This window comes from Mauremys mutica, chromosome 2 (genome assembly GCF_020497125.1).
Source record: "Mauremys mutica isolate MM-2020 ecotype Southern chromosome 2, ASM2049712v1, whole genome shotgun sequence".
Taxonomy (NCBI): Eukaryota; Metazoa; Chordata; order Testudines; family Geoemydidae; genus Mauremys; species Mauremys mutica.
The window spans coordinates 85,635,496-85,660,898 of record NC_059073.1 but is presented as its reverse complement, the minus strand read 5'-3'; the positions used below and the strand labels follow the sequence as shown (position 1 = coordinate 85,660,898).

The 25,403-nt window shown below is 38.7% G+C and overlaps 1 protein-coding gene across 3 annotated transcripts; it reads right to left on the bottom strand.

Moving 5' to 3' along the window:
* On the bottom strand, nt 1-25,167 carry CLUL1 (clusterin like 1). 3 transcript variants are annotated; one of them, XM_045007394.1, is made up of 10 exons: nt 22,018-22,049; nt 21,262-21,308; nt 14,800-14,909; nt 13,363-13,511; nt 10,423-10,590; nt 8,330-8,774; nt 5,862-5,999; nt 4,054-4,268; nt 2,495-2,679; nt 1-441 (listed from the first exon to the last, which is right to left on the bottom strand). In XM_045007394.1, exons 2-9 carry the CDS (start codon nt 21,288-21,290, stop codon nt 2,500-2,502), a joined length of 1,434 nt encoding a protein of 477 aa, XP_044863329.1. In that variant the 5' UTR covers nt 21,291-21,308; nt 22,018-22,049; the 3' UTR covers nt 1-441; nt 2,495-2,499. The 3 variants fall into 3 exon arrangements, with proteins under 3 accessions (XP_044863329.1, XP_044863331.1, XP_044863330.1); XM_045007396.1 differs by lacking the exons at nt 21,262-21,308; nt 22,018-22,049 and adding an exon at nt 25,099-25,167; XM_045007395.1 differs by lacking the exon at nt 21,262-21,308 and having other exon boundaries at nt 22,018-22,088.
* Between the last annotated feature and the right edge of the window lie 236 nt (nt 25,168-25,403).

Genomic DNA, 25,403 nt, shown 5'->3' with positions numbered 1-25,403 from the left:
TTCAATTTTAGCTGGGTGTACAAGGGATTTAGGCCCTAGTCCTGCAAAGTCTTAAGCATGTGCTTAATTTTAAGCATGCAAGTAATAGCATTTAGGGCAATGGGGACAACTTACATGGTTGAAGCTGAGCATGTGCTTACGTCTTTGTAAGACTGGGATCATAAGTGATAACCAACAATCACATAATGTACCATACATGCATATAATTCTTCATTTAAAAGGAATACAAATTGACATGGATTTTAATTTGCCATGCAATTAAATTATTGTAAATATTGAATACTTGATGTCACAATACTTATTAAACAATATATTGTTTGTAAGCAAACATTTTAAAACCCTATTCATAGAACAGTTCTCTGTCCACTGAATTTTGGAGTACTTCACTGTAAGGAGAGGATGCTGGATTTGAAGTGGATGATATTCCACAGAACTTCTTGTCTAGAGGGGGAAAAAATAAGGTTTGCATTGTGCAGTTCGTAAGTGACCATAGTGTGTTTTTGAACAAACTGTCTTTTTTCTATTTTTGTACTAAAGAAGGGTGTTACATAAATGAATAACATAAATAATGGATACATCTTCCTACTGAGTGAACATACAACACAAAAAAATCCAGTTGGTTACATAGTGAAGTGTGTAGTTGTTCTTTTTTTCCTTTTATACAAAGGATCCTCTGGGATTCCCCACTGGTTATTTTCTCTCATGCCATTAAGAGGCCTGTGTATAGTCATGTACACAGTTTACATCTACTGTGCAAAGTAGATGTAAAATGCTACCATTATGATTTGGTAGCAGTTTATACCATCTTTTCACTCATTTTACTCAGGTATAAGAATGACCACAAATGTGCATTGCACAGGAGGATCAGGTTGTGGAACAAGGACTCAGACCTTCCCTATGGGAGTTAAGAGTATTACTATTAGGCTCCTAGCCCTTAGTGTTCCTAAATTTAGGTTTGGGTGAGGTGAAAAAAGAGTGAATAGCTAGATCTAATAGGGATAATAGCTATGAAGAAACAACCATGGTGAAATGGGTTGTCTTATTTTCCTGTCAAAAGACTCACTTCTAGGTCAATTTCTGATGTAATGTGCACTTAGGTGCACCAACATAGCCAAACCAACATGGATGGTAGTCTTGTTTTTATTATGTTATGCATAAATTCAAAGACCCAGTTCATCCTCTTCTGCAGGAAGAGATTCTGGGGAAGTAATCCAGTATTGCCAATCCCAAGTGTTCAAAAATAATGAATCAGGCCCCAGAAAATCATGAGATTGCATTTAACATCACGTGATTTTAAAGTATACTAAATACTGTGTTCTTTTTATTTTCCTGCTGGCTTTTGAGCCTTTCTAATGAGCTCAGGCCCTGTTTTCCAGCTTTTTCTCTGTAGACCTGAAACTTTTTTTTTTTTAAATAAAAGCTGAGATTCTCAAATAATCATAAACTCCAAGACCTGGGCCTTTAAGTTGGCAACACAAGCAATCTCTGAGAGAATCCCCTCACCCACTCACAAAGATTTCCCCCCACATTGCTCTGTCAAGGATGGGATTTGCCCTCCCCTCCCACCTCATCCCTAGCCAAAGGTCACAGAGCCTGCCCCAGCCTTAGTGGCTGCATGGGATGCCAGGTTTATTTGCATAGAGGCCTGTGCCTTCAGAGGTTCTGGCCCTGAGCAGGTCCCTCTCTCAGTGTGACTCCATTGGAACTGTGCAGAGGATGGTTGGGTTCCACAGAAGAAATAATAAGTATCTTTTCTGGATGTTCTCCTCAGGGTTAGAGAACATTATGCATCTTTCCAGCCTGCCCTTCCCTCCTGGAGATCCCTACACCTGCAGTGCAGCCTCTGTGAGACCCAGAGGAGGAAGGATGGCCAAGCCCCCTTCCACACAGATGGTGGGAGGAAACATGTGACACTTCCCCTTTGTATGTGAATCTAGAATATGCCCATTAGTTAGAGAGCAGTATTTATCCCAAGACTGTATGGCACAATATTACAACGAGCTCTTACAAGTCACTACATCTGTTCTGAATTTGTCCTTCTCTATGTTTAAAAAGTGTCAAGCACAGCAAGATGACCTAAACTATGATCAGATTAATTAGCAGTCTTTTATCTTTGATTAATGGACATGAAGGCATGGTGTTTAATGCCAGAGCCCTGAAGTGCTGTTCTGTAGTTGTGACACAGTTATCTTTGGACCGAACACTTGCCTCAGTATTATCTTGTCCTAGATATTATTTAGAGCTGGAGGCTCTAATATATAAATAAGTGTGGTCTATGGATATTAGCACGACAGGTCTGACTTTTACAGACCAAAACGCTAAGCATTTGGTTTTATTTTTCAAATCACTTTTATCTTCCATCTATCTAATGGAGAGACAGGCATAGACTGTATCATGGACCTAATCCTATTCCAACTTAAATCCATTGCAATGCAGAAAAAATAGGTGGATGCTACTAAGTCTTAAATTTACTATACAAAGAGAAACAACTTACCATCCTTAAAAATTCTGCTTGTAAAGTTGCAAAGCTTTCCCAGCTACAAATTCAATGAATTCAGAGCTCCCTATAACTAAATCATGAGGAACCTTAATTGTGAAAGTAGGTGAAGTCAGAATATTCACATGCACCACTGTTTCATTCAGACTGGAAGAATCTGTTCCTTGGACACTTGGTGACACCTGAAATAGAATATCCTGGTTTGGTTACTGTAACCCAGTACACTTTGTCAATTTGTTAATACCTGTTTTGCATCCTCTCACTTTTAAAATGAAAAATGAAAAGGGAGGGCCTTTTTAAACACGGGTATTTTCACTAGTAGCTTTCTTCTAAAGTGAGCGGTAGCTTTTTAGGTTCATGTCAATATACATTTTGGCACAGGTGGCAATAATGCAGGTGTGGCAGTAATGCACTGCACCACCATGATGGAGATGTGCACATTAGTGTTTGTACAGTGCTTTATTCATGCTAAGTATTGTTGCATTAAAAAACAAGTCTGTCTTCTTATTTCTTAGACACATGACAATGAGGGGCCGAAATTGCAAACATACAGGAGTTGTTCTATTAATTTCAATGGATGATTCATGTGATTAGTTACTCATGCTGGCATGTTTACAGAATCACACTCAAGTTTTGCCTCTGTATTTCCCAAAGCAGACAATTGGAAGTCAGGCTGAAAAAATGTTCAGAAGTATTGTTTGTCCTCTGTGTTCCTGTTTTTGCATTTTTCTTAAACAAAAGGCAACTGTACTATATTGAGTCTACCAGTGTGAGGGGTTGTATTAGGACTAAAGCCCTCAGAAACTGGAATACAATCACATTTTTTTACATGATCAAACCATATAATACTGGGAAAAATAAGAGCCCAGTCCTGAGAGATGCTATGGAGGAAAGAGTATGTGCTCACTGTGCAGTGGTAATGGCATAGCCAATGATTCTACATAGAGTCAATGTAGAGATAACAGCAGGCTCACAGCGGTGTTTTGCAAAAAGAGAGAAGGATTTGTCCCTGTAACAGTACTAGTTAGTATTATTTATTCTTGTTTTATCATCGTGTGAAAGAGCTCTGGTTATTTATAAGGTATTTACTGGATTATTTTTGCGTGCCATACAACCGATGTTGTAATAAAATTATTTACATTTTCGATACTTGGAGCTCTAATTTTGTTATACTGATCTAATAAAGATGTATGTGTTCTGTGTTACCCCTTGGCAGAGCCTCCCTTCTTCTGGAAAGGTAATCTGGGGGCAATCAAACCTATTAGTGCCAATTTACTCCTGTCAGGCAATGATCTAGGTTGGCCCTGTCAGTTATTCATCAAACTAAAAGGATTTAGAGTAGAACAGTTTCTAATCTCTGGAGTTTTAGATCATCAAGGGATTATCAAGTATATTTAAAATCAACCTTAGTAAGAGTTTGATGTTTTAAAGACCAAAAATAACACACAAAACACACACTATCCTCCCAACTTGTCCTGAAGCTTAAGTGTGAGTGAAATATAGAACACAGGCATCACTGTGCAATAGTTACTTCCCTTTTAAGAACTAGCCTTTACCTTTACTATATTGAAAATGTTTTCTGGTCCGATGGTCATGTTGGATAGTTCTGACACCCACCCGAACCTTTCTTTCATTTTGCTCAACAAGTAGGAAGTGTCTTCTGTGTGACGCTGAATCACCTGGAGGATCTGATCATACTGTTCACCCGAGACATTAACCAGCTTAAAGGCTTCATCAAACTTTATGTGTAGTTCAGGGACGTTTGGACAGTCTGGTTAAAAAAAAAAACAGACATCAAGCTTTATTGGAAAGCATTCATTTTTTACACATGTATGTGTATAAAAGTACAGATGTAGGTTCTATTTCTAGTGTGGGTTTAAAAAAAAAATCCAAAGTAATTTTAGCTGAAGTATTTCAATGAGTTTAGGTTAGATACATGACACTTAGAGTCATTTATCCTTTATGGTAACTGGACACTGTGGTATGCTAAATAAAAACCTTGCCATTACTACATATAGAGATTTATGTTAGTGTATAAATTGGCTATCATTTCCTTTAATTGCTTGTAGCGCTTTATCTGTTCATTGCAAGTGAGCCTATAATACATGCTGTTAGCTTTTATTACTGTTGAATTTTAAGGCCTAATTTTATTTCAGAGGAGCAATAAACATTAGTATGTAACTAGACTAATCTGTTACTGAACTTGTAGATGTAAGCATAATGATAGCTTTTCAGGTTCTGTAAACAGCTATGCTCATTGCACATGAGATTAGAATGTGGCCCACAAAGTACCATTAAAAACCCCTTCAGAGAACTCTTTGTGACTATAATTTTAATTGTGCTAGTAAATAAAATTGGCCCAATCCTAACATCATTAAAACTCCCAGTGAAGTCTCTCAAACTGATCAGTCACATTTGTATTTCTTGTTTCTCATTCAGTATTTTGGATTGCTATATTTTTAATTACAGAGGTGGGTGCTTGTAAGGCATCACTGTGGTTTTTAAGGCATCACTAGTTTGGGAGAAGATGGGGTGGGGTGGCTACAGAGCAGGGCCGGCTCCAGGCACCAGTGGAGGAAGCACGTACCTGAGGCGGCACATGCTAAGGGGCGGCATTCCGTCCATTCTTGGGGCAGCACAATCCAGGTGGCTTTATTATTATTATTTTTTTTTTGCTTCGGCAGTTTGCGCGGCTTTTTTTTTTCCTTTCTTTCTTTTTCTCTTTTCTTGGGGCGGCAAAAATGGTAGAGCCGGCCCTGCTACATAGATACCACCCAGCAACAGGAGTCTCCATAGTAATTCTGGCTGATTCAGCCAGAATTCCTCTAAAGTCTCTTGGAGAGTGTGCCAGAGCTCTGCCACCCTTTTACATAGTACAATGTGCCTTCTCCGTTACCACTCACCAGCTTGAATCCCAAGTAAAATTACGCCTGGCATTGTGCCAGAGCACACAGAGCATGGAACGGTTTAGAGTCACCTTGTAACCCCTCTGCAATATTGCACCCAAGCAGGGCCAATCACATCTGGCCCCTTGTTTTCTCTGGAGGATGGCATCTTTACCAATAGAATACATACGATCTTGGTGTGGAACATCACTTTGGAAATGAGGCAAGAGTATTAACAACTGAGTTATACTGACACTGTGTGGAGACATTGGGGAAGGGGAAATGAAATCATTTGGATCAACTCTGTGGCTTTTGAATTCACAGTAATAGTAAATCTGCAGAAGCTGAAAGTTAATTCCAAAAATATGTAGATATGACAGTAGAAAATTATAGCACCAATATCTGCAAAAAAGAAAGAAAGGTCCCTGCTTCATCATGGACAAGGTATTATAGAAACACACTAGAAAATAGTGATTTACCTCTCATCAGGTTATCCTGACATTTCTGGCATCTCTCATGAAACTGTGGGCATCCTGATGAATTCTGACGGAGCTCTTTACACAGAGCTCTCTTGTGTCCTGGTATGATCTTTGAAAACATGCCACTTTTGTCAGAATCTAGAGTGAATATACAGTATAAAGTGAGCCCACTGAAGTTAGGGGCTTGTTGATATCTTCTTATTGCTGTTTCCTACTCCATTGTTTTTTTCAATAAAACTTCCAGGCCTGAATTCAAAATGAATGAGCATGAGACCAGAACAACAGTAACCAAAGCATGCTTCCCTTCAAACAGTATGTGTCACTATCATATGATCCCTTATAAAAAATATACCAAATTTTTCTGCATGAAGAGTCCAAAACACTACCTATAGTGTTTTGGACTATTCCTGTAGAACATGGTTCAATCCACAGGTTGCGACTTCCAAGGACGTAATTAACTGGTCAAGAGGGGTTGCAACCACTGTCCCTTTATTTACTGCTAGATAAGAGTGGGCTCACAAAACCGATTACTGTGATAATATGCGGTCAATTATATGGAAAGATTGAGAACCACTGCTGTAGAGTAATCTAGCTTTTTTTTAAATAAGGGATTTTCTTTTTAGACAAGTACTAGCATATATTTAGTTTAAATAATGATTGTTTCTCCCTTAACATTATTAAAATATGAAGAATATTTTTATATGTACTCTTGAAATTTTCATATTTTGGACTCAAGATTGTGTCCATTAAAACTAAAACTTCCTTTACTTTTTAGAGAGCTCAGTTTTCGTGTAGAAGTATATCTGGAATATTTTTCCCTTTGTTGTCTATTTAAAGAAAAAAACTGTCAGGGAGTTCATACCAAACTACTCATAATCATGGGCTGCAAAAGAGAGTTCATGCACTGATACTTTTCTGAGTTATGTACTTTCATTTGAAATTGCCTTTAAAAAACTAATATCTTCCATAGTTTGCTCTGTGTGGCTCAAAAGATTCAACCAACAGAAGTTGGTCGAATAAATGATATTACTTCACCTACATTGTCTCTTTAAAAACCTGAAACATGCAAATGTACTTACTTTTTTAGTTGGTCCCTTCAGTCTGCCAACCAATACATCATCAGATGTAATTTATTAGGCTACTTGTTGGCTTTGATTCTGCTAAAATAGAGGTCTTTTAAGAAAAAAAGGTATTCATACCAAAAATGTATAATAATATATTTTTAATTATTTAAGATATTTTAAAGAACCATGACATGGTTTCAGATCTTGTCCTAAAAGATCTAAACTCTTGGTGAGTAATTTTAAAAACCAATATGCTAGAGGCCAAAGCTAAAAGTTGTCCGTTCCAATAATTTAGAAACATGAGTTTCACTCTACCAGAGTGTATCATTGGATCATCTTGTCTGGTATTATGCCTCCAGCGGTGGCCTATACCTTTGATGCTTCAGAGTGAGGCAAATCAAGTCTTATAAACAAATGCTCCTGGCCAATTGTATAATTGCCTGGTTCAACATGTGGCTGTTTGATACATATGCTGCACATGATGTCAGCTAACTCAGTGAGAAAGCAACTAACTAAAAGCACTCCCCAATCCACACCTTTTTGTGTTTGTTTTATAGTGCGCAAAGTTACAGAAAGTTACTGACGGCAGAGAGCAAAGCCCTCGTCTTTCTCTCCCCGGTTGCTGATCAACTTTGCAACCCAAAGTTGCACTCTGTTTTTGCAAATCATTACTGCTGCAGAAAGTTTGACTATCTCCTCTGCATGGTTATCAATGGAGTGTGGGTGGTGTCAACAGCCTGTCTTATGACGCTCTCCTCCACTCCTCACCCTTGAAAACTGTTGTCATCCCCTCAAAAACAAACAAACTTAACTGTCCTAAATGGAATTCTTCCCATTTGCTGGAGCCCTTCATGTCTTTATTTCTTGTTGGCACATTAGATGCCTGTTACAGCTACAAGCAGGTCTCACAGCTGACTGACACATCTATTTCCTTAAATTTTGTAAGGGCTGGTGACGTATCTTAACCTTTTAGGAGCAATGGAAGCACATCAGCACAGTATGTGGTTCTTCCTGATTAATGTTGAGATCAGATTTGTCAGTCAGCCACATGAAAATCCAAATCTGCACTGAACACCCAGGAATTCCTGCAAATGCTTTGAGAATTATTATAGGAATCAGGCTCTATGGAGACAGTAGCATAAGCCCTTAACTAGCATTCTATGGACCTGGAGGATGTGGCATTCTGTCTTTTTATTTTATTATTCCAAATTTTAATTTGGCCAATAAATTTATGTTTGACCCATATCTGCTTATCCAAGAGGGTTTTCAGACCTTCTCACAACATGTGTTATGCTATTTATAGCCTCAAACTGAATTGCTAACCATTTAATAACTATTGCTAACACTTGTGAAAGTTTGATGTTATTGGTACCAAAGTCTGTTTTAACTTCTTCTAACACTTGCCTTTGGCTTGTTCTGGCAAATCTCTTGTATTGTCTGTGTATTCATCAAATGCTTCAGTAATCACCTCGCTGATACCTTCAAACAGAGTCTTGCTGAAGTCAAAAAATATCTGAAGGAAGCCTGGCATACCCCAGTCTTTCTGCAAACCACTGTTTCTTATAGGCTCCTCGGGGAAAGCAGGCAGATAGTAAGGCTCAGTTAAGTCCGGATCAGACATGAAATATATTTGAAAAGATTGATCAAATTCTTTTTGCATCTGTTTGAAAAAAGCAAAGCTTTTATCAAATATTGTGCTCACATCCGATAACAGCTGGCTAAATAAATCTTCCATTTGTACTAACTGGGCGTCTTCTTTCTCGGGCTTTTCATTTAACTGGAGATCTTTTCCTTGATCCTCATGAAAAGTAAAAGTCAACGGAGACATTTTCCTGAAAAAATCTTCAACCTGTATATGCAAAAATATATCGACTGTCAGACAAGTTATCAGATCTTCATCCTCTTAGGGCAGCTGCTATAAAGAATTTCTTCAACTGTTCAGAGATGAAGGGAATGCATCCCTAATTAGTCAACAGGGTGTTAATATTTACACTAAATCCCCACTAAACAGGATGTCCGTCTTTGAACCAGTTGGCCTCTAATTTACTGAGCCATTCAGTTCGTGTTAATAGTTGCAACAGGGCCCCAAAATTAAATCTGGGCATCACTAACAAACTTTGGTCTTCATCTGAGAATCACCTTTGTGAGCTGCATTATAGTAATGTAGTAAATACATGTTGAACAGAAGGCAATTGTTCTTTCTCTGCTGTTCAGATATCAACAATTCTCTCCCCACGGCCCAAACCCTCAAGTTCTTACTCTGGTCACAATAAGGTGACCAGATGTCCCGATTTTATAGAGACAGTCCTGATTTTTGGGTCTTTTTCTTATATAGGCTCCTATTACCCCCCACCCCGTCACGATTTTTCACACTTGCTGTCTGGTCACCCTAGGCTACAACCTTTGAAATCAGTGGATGATTGGCCCAAGAAAGAACTTCGGAATTTGGCCTCAAATACACATTGCTTCCTTGTTTTTAAATTTGTTTTTTTATCAATATAAGCTTGTCATTACAACTACCAATGTGACGATTTCATTGAACCCATAGAGTTCACTGTGGAGATTACCAAAATAATGCCAAAGACTGCATGATGCTACAGTGTGTGCGTATTTAAAGTAGGATACGACTCTAAAAAAATTACTTTGTAAAAATGGCATGATGGGGTTTGAAGTTTGTTGTCTCTTAGTGCCTTTCAGAACAACTGTGCTCTTTTAACCAGTAAAAAATCAATAGCAAACATGCCCTCGGAGTTGAAAAGCAAACTGTGTTCTTTCTGAGTTGTGCATTATCATTAGTAACTCTGGCACAGCTGAGGTGTATTCAGATGAAGTTAAGGTGTAATTGAAATGTATGCTTTGAGGTAAAGATTTTGCAGTTAGAATTTAGATAACAATTCTGTTGATGATGAACATGCCAAGAAAAAAATCTATCTTTTCTCTCAGAACTGTGTTGGCTCTGAAGTGCTAACAGGAGTTAAAAGTAGTAAAAAACTTATCTTTGCTTCGAAAATAGTAGACATGACATGGAATAAACATATGAAGGAGAACTGTTGTGTAGGAAGAAGCAGTTTTTTAAATGGTCACTTTACTGATCATAACCACAGTTTAAGATGTGTTGTTTCTCAGAAGAAAAACAAAAAAGTTGTGGTATTTTTCACAAATAATTACTGAACATCTTAATTCAAATTCTACTGTGGGTTGCACCATTATAAATCTGGAGTAACTCCACTGAAGCAAATTACTCCATTATTTCAGTGGAGTCACTCCTGAGTTACACCAGTGTCACAGAATAGGCTTAATGTGCAGTGAACTGAAGCCAAATGAGATCTGTTCTGCCCAAGTCCATGATTCCAGATCCCAATGTCAAATTGTTTTTGATTACCCAGTACTAATGGCATATCTGCCCATTTGAGAAAACAAGATGTGCTCACTTAAAAGGGTTAGGTGAAGCAACAACTAAAGGAAGAGTGCTTGCCGGAGGCTGACTTTCTTCTTACCTTACTTGTAAATGTTGACAAACCGTGCTGGCAGGTTGTATAAAATCTCATGCAGTTACTTTCTAAACAAGTTTTACATTCATCCCAGAGATTTCTCAGAGACACCTGACATTGTCTTTCTTCTTCCTCTAATTGTTCTTTCACTTCGTCCATAAGCCGCAGAGCTTCCTAATTGAGAAAAAGGTTCACAATTTGTTCACTTAATTAATTCCAGTTTTCACATTAGTGAAACACTCATCCCAGCCCACCAGTAATTAAGTTCTCTGTTGTTATTTGTGGTTTATCCTTCATCCCTAACAAAGGGCCAGATAGCCCCTCTGCCTGAATTGCATGTGGAGGAGGCTGGAAACTCTGTAAAGTTCCCCTTACATAGTTTCCCTGGTGTCTTTCCCTTAGTGGCCATAGCTCACGAAACCCGGTAGATCTCTGAGATCCATTTCTATTTCAGAGGGTATGCTGAGGCCAAGGCTATGGAGAGGCCCCAGTTCAGCCCCTCATGCCTTATAACCTCAAATCTTTATTTTCCCATACAGTATTCCAGAACATTCTCCCATTTAGCTAATATTCCCTTTTGTTCCATTTGTTAATACTGCATTCCTTCAGCCCAAATATTTCAGTGATCTAAGCTCCTGCTGTCTGTAAACCCCTTCGTTATAAAGAAATATGGAGAAGTATTGAATTTCCCCTCTATTGGCTTTTATTGATTAAAAGCCTGGAGTGAGAGCATTTCTTCCCCTACCATTTGCCAGATGTTAGGAGCTCTTTCTGCACTGCACACATGCATGGTACTTTCTACAGGGTTTGTTCTAATTTATGCTTCATTCTACATGTGTTAGCGCACAAAGCCAAGCACTGATTAGGATAAGCACTTCAAAATGAAGCTGACACTGGAACAGAAGGGAAAGCTCTCAGCACCAGACCGGGGTTAGAGGTGGGTGGCCTCTCTCTGCCAGTGCAGTGCACTTCTTAATACTTTAAATTTCCAAACAAAACTCCAAGTCCTTCGGAAGTACACATGCTCCCCTTAACTTATTTATTAGCCAGGCTTGTTCCTTTCTGGATTCTGGCAGCAGGAGACAGTTGGCTCATTACAATGGGGACAAGGTCCTTGAAAAAGAACTTGTATACACTGTAAGAGCACACTGGGGGCAGGGAGGGGGGTTAACAGCGCTTGTATTTATGTTATTAATTTTATGTGTCCTCATTTGTGCTATATTTTAATGTAGTCTTGGTTGGTGGGGAAGGATTGCTTTGTAAATAAATCATGATCCTCAGAATAAACAGTACATTGAACACTTTATACAGCACAGCACACAGTTACACTGTCAGATCCTTCTCTCTGCCATTGTATTTTTTCAGTTCCACCAACAGAGTCTAATGGCTGCATTTACTGCAGGACTCATTTCCCACAGCTACTTGAGGGGCAGCCTGGATATGCACAGTCAGCTCTGAGAGGAGATAACATTGTAAAGCAATGACTGCCTTAGAGATTACATCCTTTTAGAGTGTAAATTCATGACACCCCACTTCCAGTTCAGAACCCCTTATCTGGGGGTTTATAAACCTATGGAGGGAGTCCACTTTGATGTAATTGTGCCTTGTATAACAACTTGCCTATTTAACCTTTTTTGTTGTTGCTGAACTGCCCTTTTTCTAACTTCTCTTTCTTATATATAAGAAATGTTTTGTACCATGAAAGCTCTATTAATTCTTATATATTTTCATTACTCTTGAATGTGACTTGAATGAAGTAATGCTCATGGACTTTGAGTGTGAATGATGCTCATCCAGTTTGGGAACAGGGCTCTGAATTGTCAGTTTTGAACTAAGGAATCCTAAACTATATAATGGTTTGGATTTTTTCATCTTGAGTATCTGATGCTAGCAGGCGGAAGTCGTAGACAAATGAGGGACATAACTAAAGCTGATCAAATACTGCAAACCTAGTGCCAGCTTTGGCTCAGGAGTGTTGTGCCACATTTCATTTACCCTTTACAACCATTCACATGAACGGTGGTGTATTTGCACAGACTTTTTGGCATGATTGTTCTTCTTATGAATGCATGTAGATCAGGGTATTGGTACATGAACAAGAATACTTGTTATATCATTTGTTGGTCTCCTTTTTAAAATGTTTCAGTCCCCAAATCAGTGAGCAAAATTTAGTATTATGTGACACAGATTGCAAATCCCATTCTCTGAGTCAAAGGGAAAGTTCACAGATAGCTTATTTATAATGAATAATGCAACAAAACTTGAAAGATGTTATAATTGTCCAACAGATATTTGCGCAATATTATCATTTACTCTTTATATTGCTCTAGCACCTAGAGGGCCTCATTACCATTGGATCCCCGTTTTGCAAACATACATATGGGAAGACCTAGTCTTCTTCCCTAAGAAATTGGCAAATATGAGAGTTAGTATTCTAAATAATATTGAAATGTAATTGTATAGGGCCAGAATGCGGTTCATCTTGTTTTCCAGTACCAGAGAGTAAGGGGACATAAGGCACCCGTTGCACTGGTGTGCCATACTGCTGCTTCTAGTGCTCTGGGAGTAGTAGGCTATGCAGAGCAGCTATGACCCGATCCCCCCATGCAAATGGCTGGGAAGCGGTGGAAGGGGGCAGAAATGAGCAGAGCCTTGACTCTATCTCCCCCAAGGTGCTCAGTGGCGTAGCTGTGTTGCCATGTCGGGAGGCATACACTGCACCAGGTATACATTACCTCCTTCCCGGGGCATGGAAAAACCAGGAGGGAGATTATGACTTCCTGAATCACAGATTTTTTTTGGCTGTTCAATGGGGAGCATATAACTGTGCCCCTCTTACTATGGGCTGTCTCACAAAGTGAGACATAATGTCTCTGATTGGGACAAGTAACAATATAAAAATGATCATATATAATGCCTTAGATTTTAATTACCATTTACAGTTACCTGCTTTTCTCCACTGCTCTTCTTCAAGGTTTTCATCAGATGTACGTGTTTATCTTCATTTCTTTCCATCATAACTTTCATCTGCTTAACGCCTACCAGAGCTTTCTTTACCTCTTCGTCTACATATTTCTCACCAACTTCAGATAAAACTTAAAAAACAGACCAAATTTTAAAATGAACCAAATTTTAAAATGGGGCCTAATTGCTGTATTGCCGTAATACTCTCTGATAACAAGGGATAATTAAACGGCTCTACATTTCTAAGCAGACAAAAGACTATCTCCCTAGCTGGTGTAAGCTGAAGTTAGTGTCGCTTAGATGACTTACACCAGCTGAGGATTTGGCCCAAAGCCTTCTGTTGATCAGATATATGCTCCTATTGTAGCTTAATGTGATCTAGTTCGGGTTAATCCTCAGCCACCTGTTTCTACTTAGCTGACATATTTATTTTTAATCCTAACTACTTCTCTTAACTTTTTTTTTTAATATAGTTTAGAAGAATCTTAATTCAATTCCGATAAGAATATAGGGCTTTATCACGCTCCTGCTGAACATCAATGGCAAAATGACCATTGACTTCAGTGGCAACTCAGTTTGGCCCATGTTTTGAAAACAAAAATCATGCTATCATGCTTGAGACATAATCTGCATTTGTTCCCTGTACAGAAATCCCACCGACATCAATGGGAACTACAGAAAACAAGTGAAGTATATGTCACATATGAAATTATAAAATGCACTTTCATACATTATTCTTTTCTCTTTTCATATCTTTCTTTCCCCTCACTTTTTGTCTGATATATGTATGTTTCTTTGCCCCAGTCTGGTTTATATGTTCATAAATGGTCCTTTTTGTAGTAAGCGGCAAAATAAAAAGACTTCCAAAATGCACTCTACATGCTTTTAAACCAAAGTATTTTTACCATTTTAATAACTTTTAACAGCAAAAGGGTCCAGCATATTGTTCTAGAAAACTTGCAAAATTTCGTTTAAACAAATTAAATAAAATAATCCAAACCCTGTTGAATTCAATTTAGTTTTCAGTTTTTACTCCAGTAATTTAAGAAAGACACTATTTTAAAAATTATACCTGGAAAATAAGAAATAAAAAGGAAAAAGGAAAAATTATACCTGGAAAATAAGAAATAAAAAGGAAAAATCCCTTGTAGAGTTTCAATTTTTATGGACCCCTTAAAATGGGAATTTACAATGAATATGCTTTGTGGGTGCTTTATTTCAGCATCACTAGAAACTACCAATGTCACACATCTTAAGGCCCCTCACTTGCAATTGGATCTTCATGGGCAGACTTTTGTGCAGAACCCTATCAACTTCAGTGGGACTCCGTGTGGGAGCAAAAGCCCTCCCATGCAGATCTAATTGCAGAAATGGGCCCAGGAGCTTTCAATCCATACTTAATAGTAAAAGCTTACATACTTTTCAGGTGTTCCCATGGATTGATTTCCTCCTCCTTTATAGGTGCACACTGATGGCCCCTCAGCCATAACAGGTATATCAGAAATAGCCAACACAACTTCATGTTCTCTCTGCATAAGGAGTAGAATAATTAATAGAAGTTAAATGTAAAACATTAGAGACCCATCTTGCAAATGCTTACTATCAAGTGTAGTGCTTATTACCATGAGGAGCAGTTCCATTGGCTTCAGTGGGGCTACTCATATTAGTAAGTGTGAGTCCTAAGATTCTGTAATACAAGTACTGTAATACAAGAGGCTGATCCTGCTCCCATGGAATCTGAAAATTTTGCCATTGAAGTCAATGGGCCCAATTCAGGCAACCCATTTCTGCCAAAAATGCCCTTTTTGCTCCTTGTGCTCCATGAAATTACTCGAATAAACATTCTGATGCTCTTTTCTGGGACATCTCGAAGACTGGCCCTTTTTCACTCAATACAAATACAGTAGCTGTAGATCTTGTACAGCACCAATACTAGACTTCAAATGAGCACTCAGAATTATACCTAAATAAAAGCAGCAGCAATGTCTGTGAAAATTCTATTTCCAAACTTATTAAATAATGTTAAAAATGTGATTAAAGCCCAACGTCTTGAATTTTTTTTCTCTTTTATATAATATACATCTGAATGTTATGATTCATTATAAATTATTATAAAAATAATTAATGTTATGATTAATTAAAACATATTAGTAAGGATCTCTCTTTCTATCCAGCAGGCTGGATTCTGATCACACTTGAAGTAGTGTAAATCCATTGAGTCAAGTGTAAAGTGGTGTAACTGAAATCAGAATCAGGTCCCTTGTTTTTTATATTAGTTTATTATAGAGTATAGTAAATTTTATTCAGCTCACTCTTACTTTCTTTCAATTCATAAAAAATCTTAAATACTGACACCACAATGAATTATTTTTACTCATTTTAGTTACTAGTTCAGGAATATAAATGTATTTCTACTATATACACATGCCATATTACAAAAGAAAATCTTCTAAGCTATTACTTCTTTCTTCATCTCCAAAAAGGTGGTTCTTTTGTAACCTAATTGTATTTGCCACTGTCATTCAAAATCATGCTAAATGTGTTGAAAGTAAAGAATAGATGTGGCAAGAAATTGGGAAATGAATTAATTATATGAATCAAAAATACATCAATGAACTGAAACATATTTCTATACAGTAAGTTAAGGAAAAATAATTTCATTTACTTTAGTTCCCCTTCATACACAGCTATAGCATAAAGGGGTTTATTTTGTAGTTACAAGTTCTCATTTAATCAAATGAAAGACAATACTTACACTTCTTTTTTTTAGACAATAAACTCTTTCCAAAGCAAGAGTAATGATATCAGTTACAAGTTTATATATAAATTAAAGTATATTTATAGCATGGATTCACTTTTATATTTCCATTAATAGCAGATGAGCAATAACTTTGCAAAGAAGTACAAACTAGTTAACCAAATTAATCTAGAAAATAGCATATATTTACCACTAATACTGAAATATCTCCTTTGTAAAAATTGTTCCCAGCGTCAAGAAGGAATCAGACTGTGTTCTGATCTAATTTTCATGTGTGTCAGGGATTTTGCATGTTCTACTTATCTGATGACAAGGTACTTAATCCTATTAATGAGACATTTTGTGATTAGGCTATAGGATTTCCCTCTATTTCAGATTTAAGACTTGCCCATGCTTACAAGCAAAAATAAACACTAGAGGGAGTGTTGGACATAACATGGATTTTCTATTTCCCCTTATCTAGTGACCCTAGTATTTTTGACCAGTGGCTTCTTGAATTATTTCCTTTTTAAGTCAGAAAAGATCTACAGCTTGTGGTAGAGGGTATCTGAGTGAATTTATTAAAATTACTTTAGCTAAAAATTATTTCTACCTTTAGTTATTTTTAAATACTTTCATTTTCATATGCTAGAAAAATATCCAGTAAGACAACAACAAAAAACGGCAAATAAAATTCAGGAATCAAGAGAACTCCTGATCCAAATACATATGAGAATGGTCTGATAGGACATGAACACTTTTTATCATTTTGTACATTGTTTCATCTCTATGTTTATACTTGCATGATTTTTAATTACTATGCAAATTAACACGTGCGAAAGATTTGCAGAATCTTAGGTACATATGTTGCTAAATATTGAAATCAAATATTTAAGTTAACTAGTAGCATCTCTATGATGTGTTACTGTCAATCTATATTCCACATTGTGATGTGCAAGTGCAGTTCCCCACTGAAGTCAAAGTGGAGGAGAGAAGTGGGAATCCATTAAAATACACAAAATGTAAAAAGTTCTTGTATTGTAATCACATTTTAAAATGTCCTGAATATGTTTTTACCTTAGAGGCCATAACAACTAAATGTCGTGAATGAAAGTCAAGATCAAACATAATCCACACTATTTAGGGAGGTGGTTTTTTGTTTGTTTGTTTTTGTTTTTAAACACATATTTGTACTGGAATCTGCCTCCAGATCTACATTGCAAAACTTAGCCATCTGGGCCAAAAGTTTCTAGAGATTTTCGGTGCCTCCATTTTTGGATGCCCCATTTGAGACACGTTAGCCTGATTTTCAGAAATATTGAGCACTGTGACTGCAATCAAAGTCTGAGGGAACTGCAGGTGTTCAAGTACTCTGAAAAGCAAGTGTTTTAAGTTGAACAGCCAAATCTTAAAACTCCATGAATCGCTGATGTAGTCTGAAAATTTTGGCCTTGGTATATGTTAAATGTTGACTCTCTGACAGCAGCATCCCTGCTGAATTACTGATCATTTGTTATTCTGCTATCAGTCAGGAAACATGCCTTTCCAGAGGTCCAGGACTTCTGAGTTCTTGGGGGTGTGGTGTCTGGCCTATCACAGAGAACTCGAGGGAATGAACCAAATACCACAGGATTCACTACTACACATATCCTGTACCCCTGCCTCTTGTGAGAGTTCTGGGTAAGAGCCCACAGCCAGCCTGTCTACTTGCATCAAGTCCTGGTGTCAGGATTTGGCACTCACTGTATCTCCTCCCTTCAATGTCTGTAGAAGCTATGCTCACATAGGCAGAGAGTCTGGACTCTTTAGTGAAGATTTTGAATTGTACATTATTGGCCTGACACCCCAAACAGGATCCTTATCGGGGAAGATTTTTCTCTCATTTTAATTTTTTCCCCTTTAAAAATGACTATATCCCCTCTCTTTTTCACTTTTTTATTTTCAGTTTGTTCATATGGTGAGTCTAGTGCTGGCCAGTCAAAAGCCAATCGACTCTATCTAGAGAGAAACATATTCCATTCAGTCAAAAATGGTCAGTAGTTACAAGCTTTGTGTGGGGAAACCATGGCAAGTTGGGAGAAAGGAATCCACCCCCAGGTTGCAGGGACAGTAAAGAGCTGCAGTGCCTCTTTCTTCTGAGCCTACACACAGAAGTTTGGAGACATTGGGTCCACCAGTTGCTCATTCACAATAGAACTTCTTGTCAAAAGCCCTATTTAGGGCTGGTGCCAAGCACTCCTCTGAGGCATTCAGAGTTATGGCCCCACAAGGATATCTATAATAGGACTTTTATGGTGCTGAAACCCTTGTCTGGTGCAGAGTTCCTTGTGCATGTCTTCCTTTGAAGAGTCAACATCACACATTATCCATACATTATAGTACCCTGGATGTTACATCTCCTTAGAAATTACACAAATTTTACTGAGAAATGTTTGTTTATGTTTTACTAACCCATTATGTAGTCTAAACACAAATGGGGATTAGTTTCATGTTCTTCATTTTCTATGAGGAAAATAAAATCTGGCCTTTGGCTTTTTTATTATTTACAAGTATATAATGGCAAAGTGATGGGCTAAGCAGCCAAGGGATCTTTAGAGAGAAATTCAGCTGATTGGGAAAAGAAAAAAAATCGGTTAATTTAGCAAAGTATAGGATGGCAAGTTAAGATGAAACAGGAAATAAAGAAATATTGGCATGGATGAGGACAAGGGTCAATATTAGATCATTTGGAAAAATCAAATATTTTATCAGAGTTAATCTAAAGCAGGGGTCCCTTTTTCTTTCGGACCCTCCCCCCAACATGCTATAAGAACTCCAGGGCCCAGTGGTGGGGGGTGGGTGGGAAGGGTCCTTGGGGCTTCAGCCACAGAATGGGGGGCTTGGGGCTCTGGACTTCAGCCACCAGGCAAAGGAGGCCCTTGGGGCTTCAGCCCTATGGGGTGCCACCATTTCAGGGGGGGAGCTCAGGGCTTCAGTCCCTTGGGGGCATTGTGGTTCTGGGCTTTAGACAGTGCGGGTGCCGGGACTCCGGGCTTCAGCCCTGCTGGGGTGCCAGGGCTCTGGGCTTCAGCCCCGTGGTTCCAGCTTCAGCCCCATGGAGAGTGCCGGTTTGGGACTTTAGCCCCTGTGGGAGTGCCGGGGCTTGGGGCTCCCTGTGGCTCCATTCCTGGTTTCAGCCCCATGGGGACACCAGGCTTCTGCCGTGGGGCCCTGTGGTCCCCTGGAACCAGCTCAGCCCCCAAGGGACCGCAGACCCCTGGTTGAGAACCACTGATCTAAAGAACTAAGTTTTGGATTGAGGAGACTCCAAAGGACTCATCATTTCACACTTGAGAAAGTCCTGTTAGTAATGTGCAGTCCTACTAATCTCAAAGCAGCACTCTGGAGTTTTAACTTTACAAACTTTACACAAATTTTATCAGCAAGTTTCATAACTGTACTTTCTTAACTCTTCAGGTTCTATCTGCCCTGTCCTATTATGAACATTTCAAACCTTTCTGAACTTGGGCTGACAAATCTTCTATGTGTTGCCTACAGTTTGCAGTGGTCTTTCTCATAATACTGCAATCTTGACTTTGGACAATATATTCATCCACAACATATCATTTTTTACCACACTATTATACTACCCTGTTCAGTTTTGACATTGCATTGAATGCACTACATCTATAACAAGAAAATTTCTGTAACATCCTAAAATTCAGCCCACATTTCTGCTACTATTAATCATTGAATGATTCTGAAACACTTATTCATGCCTCTAGGCCCATTGGGACTATTTGTATGAGTAAAGGATTGCAGGGTTGGGCTGTTTTTCATAGTCTGAAATCCCACTAATGCTATATTTTATCAAAATAAATATGTTACAATTAGGGCTGGTCAAAACATTTCAAATGAAACATTTTCCTGTTTGAAAATGGGGTTTCAGCTAAATTGAAATTTTCCACAAGATAGGATTGATTTGGGGGGAATTTTATGTTCAGAAAGTTCAAATGAAATATTTCACTTCAGGGTTGGTAGGCATTAATCTCTGTAAGCCTGAGCTACCGTAGTGATTCATGGGAGTTGTAGCTGAGTTCCTTGTGCCCTCATTTTGCACTATAGGCCCTGCTCCCTAGCCAGATAACAATTCCCATTGTGCACCACAGTTTATCCCTGTTATTGATCCATTAGATGTAATAATGTAAATCTGTTAAGATTATTTCAACTTTTTGCCTTGACTCAGGACAAAAACAAATGTTGAAATATAGGAATTTCCTGCAGTATGGAGTCATTGTAAGTTTCTTTCATTTACATTGTATGAACATAATTTGTTCATAGTATAGAAGAGTTGCTTTCATACCAGGCATCTTCAAACTCCTACTTGGGATAGCCTACTGGTCTAAACACCAAGTCTGGAATATCTATACTCTCTTAACTAGGCAGTATCAACCTAGTCTTTCAGGATCAATAAATTAAGTGCTATATAATGACATCAAAGATCCCAAGGTTCTTTTAAGAAATAGATCCTGATCCTGCAAAAACTTATGTGTAACCTTAAACATGTTACTTGAATTGAAGCTAAATCCAATGGAATGTCAAGGGGCACACTCACATCAATTTCTATTTCTATCAGCTCCTCTGCATCTCTTTTAGTCATGGCTAAAAAGTCTCAAAAACAGGTCCGCCGCATGTGAATGTTAAGAACATGTGAATGTTTTTGCAGGGTTGGAGCCTTAATGGTTTTTTTGTGTATAATGGGTAGTAAACTTTCAAATAGTTTGTGAGCCTTCTAGTGGCCCTCTCTGTCTTCTGTGTTTCAGAAGCCACCAGAACCCTGCCAGAGGAGCAACGTATATGTGTTGCTAGGCCCTGAATGTTATATATATTTAGTAAACATGGTTATTTGGACCCCACTGTGCCCAGGGGGCTTCCTTCACACTAGGTATAATGTGTAAAGAGCAAAAGACACAAGAGGTTTTGCCAGGGTCTCTGGCTAACATTTCTCCTTCACACACTAATGTGTACAATGATGTGTACAGGTGGGTTGCTCTATTTCATTGTGACAGATTTATATTAAGTAAAGTGATTTGCAGACATTCAGACTGGAAATTGATATATAAATAGTATAAATATAATTCAAATTTAAGATCAAAGTTTCTTACCTTAGAACTGACAGTCTGTTAGGAGACATCCTCTAGATTCCAAGTATCTAAAAGGGAAGGAAGGGGAGGGAATCTATCACTCCCCTGATGAATTCTTTTTTTTAAGCCACCCAGGGCTTTGGCATAATACTCTAAATACCAGTCCCAGCAATAAATGCTATTCAGAAAGGTATGGAAATCTCTTGTTAGCATCTTCCACAAAGCTGTTACACAGAAAAAGGGAGCCATTGTCTCCTAAAGCATTAGCAAAATGCTGCATTATGTTTATTGAATGGAGAAAGACAAATGTATTAGGTAAAGGAGTTTAAAAACATTAAAGGGGTATTATAAACACCTGAAAAGTGATACAATATGTAGCTGAAATCTGAAAGTATACTATGGTGTCTTCAAAAATTGTGTCTGGAATATCAGCTAACTGTTGAAGTTGGAAAAATACCATTACAAATGTTATTTTATCAGCAGGAGAGATCAAAGCCAGTGCAAGGATAACAAAATGAGTAGGAACTATTTATTCCAAACCTATGAGGCAAGTCTGCATGGAGCAGTTATACAAATAGATTTCAGGAAGCATTTAATATGAAAATGCTAAAGTTTTCAACCAGATGTTTTGTGAGGGTTTAGTTTCAAGCTTCCCTAGGATAGTTAAAACAAAGAAGTTTTATTACATGCAGTCATGTAATAAATCAGCTTTGGGGCTGACACTGAAAGGGACAGGTTAGAATGAAACCATGTTGCATGCTCATCTGCTTCACTTACACATGTATTCTGCATTCAGCTCAGTATCAGCTACTCCTGGAATTGCTACTTATTGGAAACAACCCTGGTGTTTAATGAACTGAAGATGAGTGAATTAGTGCCTGATCCTGTGAGGATCCTGAGAGGTGCTGCTAATTGCACTCAGCTGCTTGAGATGTAGTTGAGAGCACTCAGTACTTTGTAGGATCAGGCCTTAATAACAACCAGTGAAGACCACTGGAAATTGCTTTTAAAAAGTCTTTGGCTAGAATCTTGGGTACTTGCTTCTGTTGAACTCAGGGTGAAACCTGTTCTAGCGCCTGAGGGAGAGGATGCACAAAGAGGGATGTGTAGAGATAAAGTTTCCTCAATATGTCCAGTAAGAAGACAATCACAACTCCATACTTTGTTGTGAAAAGGAAATGGAGTTGTTTCAGGAAGCAGAGCTGGAATGCAGCCTGAAGCTGAACTTTCCCCCTATTCATTAAAATATTAGCTAAAGTTTCTAAAGAGTTTCACTGCAAATTAGAATTAATGATTTAATGCATCTAGAAGTTCTTGTCCAATTACCATCTTGTATGTTTTTACAGCTGTCTCTTATATACATGCTATGCTACCCATAACATCTGTTTCATAATACCAAAAGAGGTTCTATGATAGAAATATGAGTGATCAGGAGGGGATGAGGGAGATGAATCCTCTAAGCAAGAGGGAGAAAAAGAAACACAAAGGAAGATAGATAGAGAGAGAAGGAGACAAAAGAAGCAAAAAAAGGGGAAATGAGAAAGAAAGAGGGTGGAGTTCACAAAGCACCAGAATTTAAAAGGAAATCATTTTTAAGGATGAACAGGCTATGCAGTTATACAATGTACAGTACATTGCCATGTCACCTACAAATAAGAAATAATTCATCCAAACAACAAAAAATTGAAAAGTATTGATCAACGTGTGCATAAAAACCCGAGTAACTGTGTAACCTTTGCAGTTTCTCACCCATCTTCCCCATCTAACTTTACTTCTTGGGTCACATCTTTAGTCAGATAGTAAAATTTTTAGGTCAAAGACTTTGGTGTTTGTTTGTGCTCTGAAGTGCCCAGCACACTTTTGGACACCATAAAATAAAACATAAGTATTATAAATCTTCAACACAGAGGCTGCACAACCCTGCTTTTTCCTGCACAAATGTGCCAAGCCAACTACCAGATCTGTGCGTGCAAAAATTCTGGTTTACAGGGGTATAGATAGGTTCTGAATATACAAACTGAAGCACAAGTTAGGTCACAAATCAGTGTGTTTTACATGTCCCTTGCTGTTTCTGATCCACATAGGATGTGAGACAGTTACAGCCCCTAGCTATTGTCTGGCTGTTTAGCTCAAGCTGTAGAAATGAATGCTTATTGCTCTAGAGATCCCCTGTTCAATTTCCAGAGTGAACTAAGATAGCAACTGTCACATGTAAATCAGAAGCCTGATGAAAACTTGGATCAATGTGTTACATTCATAAAATGTAGAAGAAAACTCTTGTGTGAAGCATAAATTAATAGAATTTATAATTAGACTTGAACATTTTTAAAATCTGGTTTAGTTGTTCTTTGGTATTAAGTTACATTCAGAATTTTGGGACAGCTACATAAACTGGTGTCTAGTGCAACATTAGACATTTTCAGTTCTAGGCAGGTGGCCAATGGCCAGTAGGGATTACAGATATCAATATTATTTTTTCTTTTGTTTTATTCACATAACTTACTACAAAGAAAAAACCCTGCTGAATGATTCACATCCAGCCATTGGTGAACACAGCTAGTCTGTGTGACCGTATGTTTTTATATTGTTGCTCTAGTCCCTTCCCCTTTGTCTGTTGCACCCACTTGTATTGAATCTTAAACTAGGTCAAACTCTTCAGGGCAAGAACTATGAGCTAGATTCACCCCTGGACAGGCACAAAGGCCACTACAGGGGCAGAGAGGAGGAAGGTTGTATCTCCCATATTCTGCTCCTGCCTGGCGCAGGTTAGGGCATTCTTCAGGGCTGCTCTAGCTTGTGTCCCTCCCTAGCCTTTATGAGCCATTGCACGAATGCAGAATCATCACCATGTGAGATTGCCCTGGCCACTCATCCCCTTGCAAGGGCCTCTGGTAGGAGCAGGAATGCAGAGCCAGTAGAGCTACCTCTGTGCCTCCTGTAGATGGCCACCTGCATACAGATTAGACTGTCCTGCAGCCGTTTTGTTCTATGAATAAGCTTGTTCAAAAGGGCCAGACTGCAGAGATAAATTTCTCCATGTGACTTAGGTTATGTTTGCACTACGGACCTTATAGTGGCACAGCCACTGTCAGGTCTCCCGTGTAGCCTCTCAAACCCACTCCCAACGAGTGACAGTAGCTATGTTGGTGAAACTTTTGTTGATCAGAGGGGTGTTTTTTTCACACCCCGGTCAACAAAAGTTTTATGGACAAAAGTGCTAGTGTAGACATAGCCTTAGTATGTATTTGTACAGTAACTAGTATGATGAGCCCCCGAGTCCAGCTGGGATTTCTGGATGCTGCTGTAATACAAATAATAATACAATTCACATAGATTCATGAGTATTTTCAAGTTTACCCCAGTCAATAGCCCATCTTTGCTATGGCCCACAGCTTCCTCCCTTCCCCCATAAGGCTGGGAAATTGTAAAATCCTACTCAGACTTTTCTGAATTTCCCATAGGAAAAGTTCACCAGCATCAGAGTGAAAACATCTTATGGCTGCAAAATTACTTGATTTCTCACAAATACTCAAAAGCGAGCTTCTGCAATGTTTTGCTAGCAATGAGGATATAGTTGTACAACCCTGCCAGTGTCTCTTGTTTGTATGATTCTGCTGCTACTTTTCACAGCCAGGGATTGTAGCCTGAACTGAAGCCCTGTGGATGAAGCCATGTGGCAGAGCTGGGGGTCAGTGCCTGAAATGCTGAGGCTGGAGACGGGTGTTGGCGCCCAAAGCCCCATGACTGAAGCCTGGTCTGCACAGCGAGGCTCCCTAAGTCCTGCCGCTGGAGCCCGCCTCCCAACCACCCCAGGGCGGAAGCCCCACTACCCCCCCATAGGTAGAGAAGAGGACTCACCTTGCTCCTGCAGCATTGTGCCCCACCTGTCTCCACGGGCGGTGCAGGGCTGCACCTCCAGGAGCAACAGAGAGGGAAGTGGAGGGGCCAATGCTTTGCCCTGCCCCCGCTCCCTCACCACTGATACAAGAGATTTTGCTTTTACCTGTTCTGAAAAACCTTGCAGCACCTAGGACAGAGATATGCAGGGGGGGGGGGAAACTAGTGAGGGGTTTAAAAACATTGTGAAAATCACCTCTCCAAATTTGCATAACAATGGTGGTGACAGTATCATAATGCTTTAGCTTAGAATTATAGAAGTATAG